This window comes from Humulus lupulus, chromosome 2, assembly GCF_963169125.1.
Source record: "Humulus lupulus chromosome 2, drHumLupu1.1, whole genome shotgun sequence".
Taxonomy (NCBI): domain Eukaryota; kingdom Viridiplantae; phylum Streptophyta; class Magnoliopsida; order Rosales; family Cannabaceae; genus Humulus; species Humulus lupulus.
Genome location: NC_084794.1, coordinates 2,170,070 through 2,179,961, shown reverse-complemented (window position 1 = coordinate 2,179,961; position 9,892 = coordinate 2,170,070). Strand labels below are relative to the sequence as shown.

The 9,892-nt window shown below is 33.5% G+C and overlaps 2 protein-coding genes across 3 annotated transcripts; both read left to right on the top strand.

Annotated features, from left to right (window-relative positions):
* The first annotated feature begins 458 nt into the window (after positions 1-458).
* LOC133816856 (protein VERNALIZATION 3-like) lies at positions 459-2,876 on the top strand. The gene is made up of 4 exons (XM_062249166.1): positions 459-819; positions 946-1,007; positions 1,800-1,840; positions 2,338-2,876. The coding sequence occupies exons 1-4, from the start codon at positions 619-621 to the stop codon at positions 2,565-2,567; spliced, it is 534 nt and encodes a 177-aa protein (XP_062105150.1). The 5' UTR covers positions 459-618; the 3' UTR covers positions 2,568-2,876.
* A 1,784-nt stretch (positions 2,877-4,660) lies between these two features.
* Positions 4,661-9,821, top strand: LOC133816855 (chromatin assembly factor 1 subunit FAS1). 2 transcript variants are annotated; one of them, XM_062249165.1, is made up of 12 exons: positions 4,661-5,307; positions 5,496-5,595; positions 5,772-5,919; positions 6,007-6,130; positions 6,273-6,640; positions 6,714-7,040; positions 7,186-7,267; positions 7,380-7,517; positions 7,897-8,286; positions 8,477-8,614; positions 9,107-9,146; positions 9,238-9,821. In XM_062249165.1, exons 1-12 carry the CDS (start codon positions 4,831-4,833, stop codon positions 9,390-9,392), a joined length of 2,487 nt encoding a protein of 828 aa, XP_062105149.1. In that variant the 5' UTR covers positions 4,661-4,830; the 3' UTR covers positions 9,393-9,821. The 2 variants fall into 2 exon arrangements, with proteins under 2 accessions (XP_062105149.1, XP_062105148.1); XM_062249164.1 differs by having other exon boundaries at positions 4,662-5,307; positions 9,235-9,821.
* Positions 9,822-9,892: the final 71 nt, after the last annotated feature.

Below are 9,892 nucleotides of genomic sequence, written 5' to 3'. Positions count from 1 at the left end.
AACGTATATATGATATTTGATTGCATCAATAACGGTATGTCAACTCCTTATACAGATGATTTCGATTAAAATATATGGCTACACAAATTGACTTTACAATTAGTCTTATTAGACTATTATGTCCCACATGGAATAAGTGTAAGAATATTGAACTATTAATAAGAACATGCGTAACTCCACTAATTACTAATTAATTTTTAGATGGAATCTCATGATTCTTGTCAATTCTGAAAGAAAAGAGAAAGGCATCAACACAATAATAATAATACCATATAATTTTTTTTTTATAATCATCAATGATAATTTGTTTTTCTTTTCTTTTTCTAAAAAAAAAAGGGGGACAGAATCTAGTGATGTGAAGGGGAGAAAAATCTAGGTAGCTAAGAAGATAAGGAGTAAAGTAGTCCAATAATAATAGTATAAATAGAGACATATATCGTCCTCTTGCTCTTGGATATATGTGAACCACCAAAAACTTGGATCGATCGATCGATATATATCCTTTTGTTTATGTAGTGTTCAAAGTTTTGTTTTTATATATCGATTGAAAATTCTCTATATAGCTAATTACCATTATATATTATTATTGATCATTAATTAGTATAAATATAAATATATATGGCTAGAGATAGCAGGGACTCTCTTGTGGTTGGTAGGGTTATAGGAGATGTTTTAGAGCCTTTTACAAGGTCTGTCCCTATGAGAGTGTTTTATGGTAATAAGGAGGTCAACAATGGTTATGAGTTTAAGCCTTCTCAAATTCTCAACCAACCTCGTGTTGATATTGGTGGTCAAGACTTAAGGACCTTCTACACTTTGGTAATAATCTATATATATATATATATATAACCTCTACCCCTCTCTCTCTATATATATATACATATACATATATATATATATATATATATGATGATGATGATGATGATGAAACTTATTATTGTGCAGGTTATGGTGGATCCAGATGCTCCTAGCCCAAGTGACCCTAATCTAAGAGAGTACTTGCATTGGTAATTATATATATATATATATAGATATTATATCATTATGAATGTTTTTATTTGGATTTTGTCCCATTTATAATAAACTATTTTTTTTCTTTTATAATCATTTATATATTGGATTATAGGTTTATTATTGTATGTATCATTATATATAGATAATTTCGAACAAATTCATATATTCAAACAAAATAAAATTATATATGTTTATAAATATATAATTGTGTACGTATATGAGAGAGACATGTGTATACATATATAATAAATAAATGTGTGGTTTAATTTTGAGAGAGAATAATATGAAAACTGAGAATTGAAGGATGTGATTTGAAAGTTGAGAATTTTAATGATATTGATATATATGAGGAGGTGACATGGGTTTGTGGGGGACTGTATATATATATATATATATGGAATAATAATATGTGTAGTCCAACTCATGAACTCTTTCCTCCACCATTAAAATGGCCACGTCATCATATTACTAACATAAATAATTCCAAACAGCGTCGGCAAAGACCTAATAATATTTTTTGTCGACCCAAAATTATACAACCCATAATAATATAGTACTACTAACAAGAACATATTGTACTTGTAAAAAATAAATCTGTAAGGGCAAATATGGAATGAATGATCCAAAAGTTTTGACCTAATTATTGATTAATAAAAGTTATATATATATATGCATAATACAAGTGATTTAATTTATGGGTGATATATTTATAGTAAAAAAAAGACTAGTATATTTGATGTCAAAGTATTTAGTGAATAATTTTTTGTTTTTTTTTTTAAATTTAGGTTGGTGATCGATATTCCTGGAACTACCGGGCCAAACTTCGGTAAGTCATTTCTTTAATTTGTACGTAATCCCTTTTTTTTTATAATTAATTATATGTTTTGATATTCAAATAGTAATTATAGAAATCGATTATATATAGAAAAATACTTAATTAATTAATCTATTATATCTCATCTAGTATATCGACACGTACAACACAAACATTTAATTAATTAATATTATAAATATTATTCTGCCCAATTGATCGATGAATTCATTTGTGGTGTCTTGTCTTGTTCCTGCCAACTAACTCGAAATTAGTTAAGGAATCTTCCTGTCCACCACTACATGCATATATATGAATACGATGTTCATTCATTTTTCTTTCCCTAGTAAATAATTAAATTTAAAAATTATAATCTAAAATAGAATAATCGACCATAAAGTGTCACCTTATGTAATGTTGGACAAGACCCTAAGATAACAAATAACAACATTCTGTTTGTTTATATAGATTGGTTATTGATTGTATGTGTTGTGTATGTGGTATGTGGATAGGACAAGAGGTGGTGTGCTACGAGAGCCCACGGCCGACGGTGGGGATTCACAGGTACGTGTTTGTGTTGTTCCGGCAAATGGGAAGGCAGACGGTGTACGCGCCAGGGTGGCGTCAGAACTTCAACACCAAAGACTTTGCCGAGCTTTACAACCTTGGCTTGCCTGTTGCTGCCCTCTATTACAATTGCCAGAGGGAGTCTGGCTCTGGTGGCAGGAGGCCCTCCAGATAATAAATTTCATTAACTACTTATATTTGATCAATATCTATAAATGTGTGTGTTTACATATAAGTTGTCAATGATTATTGATCGTTGATCACTCTTAATGATCGATCAAGATCACTTAGCTAGCTAGCTAACTACCTCGTTAATTAATTAATTAAGAATAAGCTAGCTAGCTAGCTTCGTATATTTATATATATTGACAATAAGCTAGCCATTCCAAGTGTAATTAAGAGTGTACACTTGTTTCAACTTATTAACTCTCTCTATGTATTTTATACATATGCTATCCTATATATCTTATTTCAATAATTATTATGTTTGTGTTTAAAAACAGAAAAATCCACTATGAATATGAATTTTCTTAGGTAGGATATCATTTTTGCCTTTATTGTAAGATTATAACTTATATTTTTTACATAATGACGTACATTATAATTATAACAGACATTTTGTGAATTTTGGAAAAATTTTAAATAATTTACAGTGCTGAAATTATATTTCAAATAGTCAGTTACACGTGTGCCTGATTTTTTTTATACGAGTGAAAAATAGACTATTTGAACTCTGATTTCGACTGTGTAAATTATTCAGAATTTCCTGAAAAATAATAGCGTGCCTACTATAGTTATCATACACGCTGTCATACAAAAATAATTGAATTATAATTTATTTCGGTACCGAAAATAAAAAATATGCTAGAGGGATAAAAGTAAAGCCCCTACTCCCAATGTCTATATATATATATATATCACACTTGAATTTTTTATACGAGTTGAGTTGAATGGATAGGAATAATTTGCTTTATTTTTTTATACCCAATAAAATGAAAACAAGTGGATCTTAAAAAATGCATACAGAAGCACATTTTCTTCAAAACTTATTAAATGTCCGTTGTATAGCATTTTAATTATTTATTTTAAAGTACTATTAAAATAATTCATTTTCATTTTATATATTTAACTCTAACCCAAATCCAACTTACTTAGTGGAAAAATCATTACCAATATAATACAGGATAAATACTATTTTGTATAATGTATTTTACTAAAGTTACCGATCGGACCATTTATTTTGTTAAATGACAATTTAGATTCTGTGCTTTACAAAATAAAACAAAATAATACTTTATACCCAATCTTAGTTAAAAAAATTCCAAATATAATATTTTATTATCAGTTTATCGACTATTTTCCTTATATCTCTGAATCTATGACATCACTAACGACCTGAAAATTAATATTATAATTGAATTTTTTTTTACCAAAATGAGGTATAAGATACTTTTTTGTTCCATTTTGTAAAATGCAGGGTCCGAATTGTTATTTAACAAAATGCAAGAATCGATTGATAACTTTTGCAAAACACAAAGTCTAAAATATTGCTATAACATCACATATTATGATTGGTATAAGTTAGTAAAAGATGAAATATATTTTAATTTAAATATAAATATGTAGAATCTAATATTATATTGTACAAATATCAATATAATATATTATAAAATTCCCTTTAACTATTCTAATATAATTTATATTAAAAATGAATAATGTATATATAAAATTAAATTACTTACCTAATGATAATAAAAATTCCTACTTGTCACTTAAAATATTATTATATAATCAATGTTATAATAAGAAAAAGATCATTTTATTTAAAAAAAATAATGATATGTACACTAAAATTATATACCAAAATATTACACTAATTAATGTCATAGTTTCAATAAACTAATTAAATTTGTTTCAAACAAAACAGTAATACTTTAGTTCTATAATGTTTTAGTGCACGCATAATTATTATTATTAAAAAATATAAAGAAAAAAAAGCTTTAACTTCGAAGAAAAAAAAAAAAAGAAGAGAGCCACGTGTAAGCAAATTATCGAAAAGATGAAAGAAAAAGTTAGATGTTGTGATACAAACGACGTGTGTCGAACAAACGAACGAGCGGTGTCAGCGTAAGTAAACGACACGTCGCTACTGATTCACTTCTCCCAATGTCGTTTATTCATCGAACCAAACGACGCGTCGTTTATATTTCAGTATTAGCCCGCGCGAAACCCAAAAAAAACTCTTTATTTTGAGATTCAATAGCAAAATCCATCTTTCCCCTCTGGCGGGAAAATAACCCCTAAAATTATATTTCACAGAAGAGGAACCATTTCCCTCCAAACCCCAAACCCTCACATTCCAGTGTTCTTCGTCTCCGAGCTCAAACTCAGATTCAGATCGTCTTGGCTTCTGGTTCAACGGTGTTTTTTTTCCCGATATGGAGGTGGTAGTGGGTGGAAATGACAGTAGCAATGTGCAGAAGATGGACGGTCAAGATCGACCGAAGAAGACCCAGAAGCGGAAGAGGGTTATTTTGGCCACGGAGAAGCTGGGTAAGGAGGAAAGAGAGGCAAAGGTCGAAGCTTTGCGAAAGGAGATTGATGGGCTCTTTTCGTATTACAAGGAAGTGATGGGTCAGGGCCAGATTGCGGGGTTGGATCCAAATCTGTGTCGCAATGGTGCGAATGCTGTCGTTGCGTCGTTGATGGAGGAGAGAGACCTCCCTCTGTCCAAACTCGTGGATGAGATCTACGCCCAGGCGAAGAACCTTAACGACACCGTTTCTGAGGGTCTGACGGTGGCGACTGTGAAGAGCACTGTGCTGTTTGTTGGGCAGAGAATGATGTACGGCGTTCCCAATGTCGACGCCGATGTATTGGAAGACCAGTCCGACTCCTGTCTTTGGTGCTGGGAGGTAAACAATGTTTAATAGCTATCTTCCTTGTTGGGTAGATTTAGATTGTTCATAATGCTAATTTTGTATTGCCTTTATTGGAAATTTGGGAAGTAAACTATAATTATTGTTTTCAATTAGCATACTGCGAGCCTTGTCTTTTTTGTTTTGTTTTTGAATAATTAATTTCTTTACATATTATTGCATAGACAAGGGATCTTAAGCTGATGCCAAAATCTGTGCGTGGAGTGTTGACCATTAGGCGCACTTGTCGAAAAAGGATCCATGAGAGAATAACTGCTGTTTCTGGTATGTTTTCTTCCATTGGTTCAGGGATGGTTTTGATTCTTTTTTACTATACGAGTTTGATATATGATTTAGCTTGAAATCAATGTATGGAACATCCTAATTTTGAGATTGTGCACCTCAATTATAGATTTTTTTTTATTGTTTGCTCCTAAACTGATTTCTTTTATGGTCTTCAGAAATGATTATGGCATTACAGAAACCCGAGGAAGATCAGAATTACAAAACTGAGCTGATGAAGGCATCGGAAAAGCTTTATAAAGCACGCAATGAGGCCGAAATTCGGTTGTTAGTTAATGGTCTGATGGAAAAAAGTGATGCAGACCTGTATGTATCTTTAGTCACATCATTACTTGTGAGTTGTGTTGTTTATTTGTTTTTATTTTGATTTGGTTTTTTCTTCAAAATTAATAGGGCTGGAAAGGATGCGAAAAGAGAAGAGAAATTGCTCGTTAAGCAACTGGAGAGAGAGAAGCGGGAGGCTGAAAAAGAGAAGAAAAGATTGGAAAAAGAACTTTTGAAGGAAAAATTGCAAAGTGTAAGTGCAGCTTTTCAGTTGTCTCATTGTTTTAAATAGGTTTCATGGGTGGCTGAAGTGATGCTATACTCAGTCGAAATGAATGTGTTGTGTTCAAACTTTTCTGATTAGTTTCCATTGTTATGATCTATTTGATATTCAGGAAAAGGAACAAAAGCGGCTGCAAGAGGAGGCAGAGAAGGATGAGAAGCGTCGCGAGAGGGAAGAGTTGGAGATGAAGAAACAGCTGAGGAAGCAGCAAGAAGAAGCAGAGAAAGATCAAAGACGTCGGGAGAGGGAAGAAGCTGAGCTGAAAAAGCAACTTTCTATACAGAAGCAAGCTTCAATTATGGAGCGTTTTCTTAAGAAAAGCAAAACAAGTCCATTGCAAGCTGAAAAATCTTCTCCTAAAATAAGTACAACTGTTGTAACATTGAGTGAAAGGAGTGAAAAAGTCCCCGAGGCAGTAACCCAGTTAATGGATTGTACCCTCTCGTTAAGGGAAGATGTTAACATCGCTGATATATGCAAGTAAGACATTTTTTTAAACTCAAAATTCATTTATTTTTCTGTTTCAGAAAATAAAGTTGTTCATTCTTTGCAGGTTACACTTTTCTTCTTGGCGTCGCATAGGTCACTCGATTCGTTCAAATAGAAACCAACATTGGAGCCTACGTCAAAAGCCTAAGGCTGATCTAGTTAAAGAACTTAAGCTCACCACCCCAACTAGACCGCTTATTGTGGTGTTAGATGAGTCAAATGATGAGAAGCTTGAAAGCGGGTGTGGAGAATGTGTTTCTGATGACAGGTCATGTCAGCCAAATGCCACTTGTTCCCTCTCTGATGTCAAGAAGTTCATTAGGAGGAAGCAGTTGTTGCAATTCGACAAGAGCCACAGGCCTGCATTTTATGGTATATGGCCCAGTAGGAGGTGAGCTTTTTTTTTTCTTGGTCCGTAATTTTAAGCTGTCTATAACTTTTGATTATGAGAAAAATTGTATTGTGGTTTCTATACTCTCCAATAAGAGGAAGATCTGTAAGACTAACTTTGCCATCTTTTTTATCTATATTTCTAGTCGTGTTGTTGGACCGCGACATCCTCTTACAAAGGACCCAGACTTGGATTATGACATTGATAGTGATGAGGAGTGGGAGGAGGTAATGTTTTTTTGTATCTTTTGTATTATTTTTTGGGTAATTTTCTTACCAAATTTGCAGGTTTGTTGAAATGTAGCATAGATTTCTAATGTTTATAAGTTTTTTTTTTCAGGAGGATCCTGGTGAAAGCCTTTCAGATTGTGAAAAAGACGACGATGCCGAAAGTTTAGAGGGATGTTCAAAAAATGAGGATGAAGATGAAAGTGAGGATGAGTTTTTTGTACCTGATGGGTATCTTTCAGATAATGAGGTGAGAAATTTAGATGTTCAATTTGTGAAGCTTCAGGGCACCATAATGGATTTCTAGAATGTTTAATATGTATGCTAAAGCAGTCTTGAGCAGCTGTATAACGTACTCCCTGATAATTCTTCTCCAATTTCATGTATACACACTTTTGTATCCTGACTTGCTTAAATTATATGCCTAACTAAACTGACTGTGTACCTTTACTTGTGGTTATATATCACATGGATAAATGACATCATTAAACTAGCTTATTCTGATCCAATGGGACTAATATCTTCCCTTTGTTCAAATGTATTCTAAAGTTCTGCCTTCAGGATTATTCAGTAATTTCTGTACAACTCTCAGCTTATATTTACTTAAGAACCTTGTGTTGTGCACTCAGGGAGTACAAGTGGACAGGATGGAAATTGATGAGTCTAAAAGCTCACCTGGTTTAGAAAGTGAGGAATTTCGTGCTTTGCTTCGACAGCAAAAGTATGTGAGCAATTTGACTGATCATGCTCTCCGGAAAAATCAGCCTTTGATTATCTTGAACTTGATGCATGAGAAGACCTCGATGTTAACTGCTGAAGATCTTACTGGTACTCCTAGGATGGAACAGATGTGCTTGCAAGTCCTTAGTTTGCGATTATTCCCTGGTGGTTCACCAGTAGAGATCTCTCTTGATAATGCGGAAGAAAACGAACAAGAAGCTTCCCCCTCAAGTGGCAAGGGAAGAACCACACCAACTTCAACTGTGGTTGCCCTATCAGATTCGGATATGCGTACAGTTGTAAGTTTTTATATTATTCTAGGTTTTTTGAATTAGAAACCCCTAGTCCTAGGAGCTTATGCAATTTTTGTTTAGTGGTGCTGTAACTTAATCTTTTCAAGTTATAGTATGAACAATTGTAAACCACTTTATAATCTCGGAAACTTTTTTTCTTTTCTTTCTGTTCCCGACTACTTTTGAAAACTTTCAGGTGTCTACTATTCAGTCGTGCTCCCAGGGTATCCATAAATTAGTAGAACTTTTGCAGATGAAGTTCCCTTCTCACTCAAAGGCTCATTTAAGAAACAAAGTGCGTGAGATATCAGATTTTGTGGATAACCATTGGCAGGTTAGAGACTTGTTTCTGAAAGTTCTGTTATTCCCTGTAATGAGTTTTGAATCCCTCTAGGGCCCGTGTTAAAAGATTGGGTCGAGATGGCAGAGTTAGAATATATTTTTAATGTTTGACCCTATTTTATCAAGCTACTAGAGCTGGTTCGTGTAATGTTATTTGCTGGCATTCAATCCCAGATAGTGGTAAAGTACTCTAACACAAACAATGATTGGTAAAGATTTGCTCACGAACATAATCTACTCTCTCTCAGGCTATCAGCATGAAATAACTTGTATGTTCAAATGTGTTTCAAACCTGGAATGTTTGGTTGGTTTCAATGGTTTACAAATGCTTATGCCTGAGACTAGATATCTATGTGTATCTTCTTATGAAAAGAGGGAGTGGGAGTAAAATACACAAACTATAGTTGATACCCATGCTACCTTAGCTCAATATTAGTGCCTTGACTGTGTGAATAATAATTTGTTTTCTTTCCAATGGTGCCAGGTTAAGAAAGAAGTCTTGAACAAACTTGGCTTATCCCCAGGTTAGTGTCATTTATGAGATTATGCTATTGTCATTGAAACATATACTCCTATGGCTTTCTCTAAGGAATATGATTGTTTAATCAACAGAAGAAAAGGGAACCAGAAGGACCAAAAGTATAGCCACTTTCTTCTCAAAGAGGTGTTTACCGCCTGCTGGTAAAGGCGTCAACCCAAGTGAAACTTCGCCTCAGCCGTCCCTGAAAACCAATTTTGCTGTGGAGGAGGGGCAGCAGAGTTGCACATAGAAGATGAACACGGCCAAGGTCTGGTAATAAAAACATATATAAGCGCCTTTTGTAATATTCCAAGTTTTATATTTTGGATGTGCGGAGGATACCCCAACTCAAAGTATGACTCTAGTTTTTGAATAGATGACAAAGTTGTAATAGGTGGGGGGTGATATCTGCAGTCTGCTGTTTGTTATACAGTAACATGAAAGTGATGACTTGTTGTTTACTGCCAACTTTTACAGTGAGGGGTTTCGCTTGCCACGGAAGAGAAGCCCTTTTTATTTCTTTTGTGAGATTGTTGTTTTATATTCATACAATGAAGATACCACCTAGAATCTCTATTGTCTACACCTAATGTATTGTTCAGCCATAAATGTTGCCAATCAAACTCAAAACACTTGTGAAAATAAGTGTTTTAAGTGCAATTAAGTAGTCTTTGACATTCATGAATGATTTATAACTATATATGTTTTGGTACCAAACAAAAGTCGGTCATTATTGGTTCCATAAATGGA

Coding starts and splice junctions, on each gene's coding strand:
- LOC133816856 (XM_062249166.1), top strand. CDS start 619: ATGGCTAGAGATAGCAGGGACTCTCTTGTGGTTGGTAGGGTTATAGGA. Junction 820..945: donor TAAGGACCTTCTACACTTTG/GTAATAATCTAT, acceptor ATTATTGTGCAG/GTTATGGTGGATCCAGATGC. Junction 1,008..1,799: donor CTAAGAGAGTACTTGCATTG/GTAATTATATAT, acceptor TTTTAAATTTAG/GTTGGTGATCGATATTCCTG.
- LOC133816855 (XM_062249164.1), top strand. CDS start 4,831: ATGGAGGTGGTAGTGGGTGGAAATGACAGTAGCAATGTGCAGAAGATG. Junction 6,641..6,713: donor AACATCGCTGATATATGCAA/GTAAGACATTTT, acceptor CATTCTTTGCAG/GTTACACTTTTCTTCTTGGC. Junction 7,268..7,379: donor GTGATGAGGAGTGGGAGGAG/GTAATGTTTTTT, acceptor TTTTTTTTTCAG/GAGGATCCTGGTGAAAGCCT.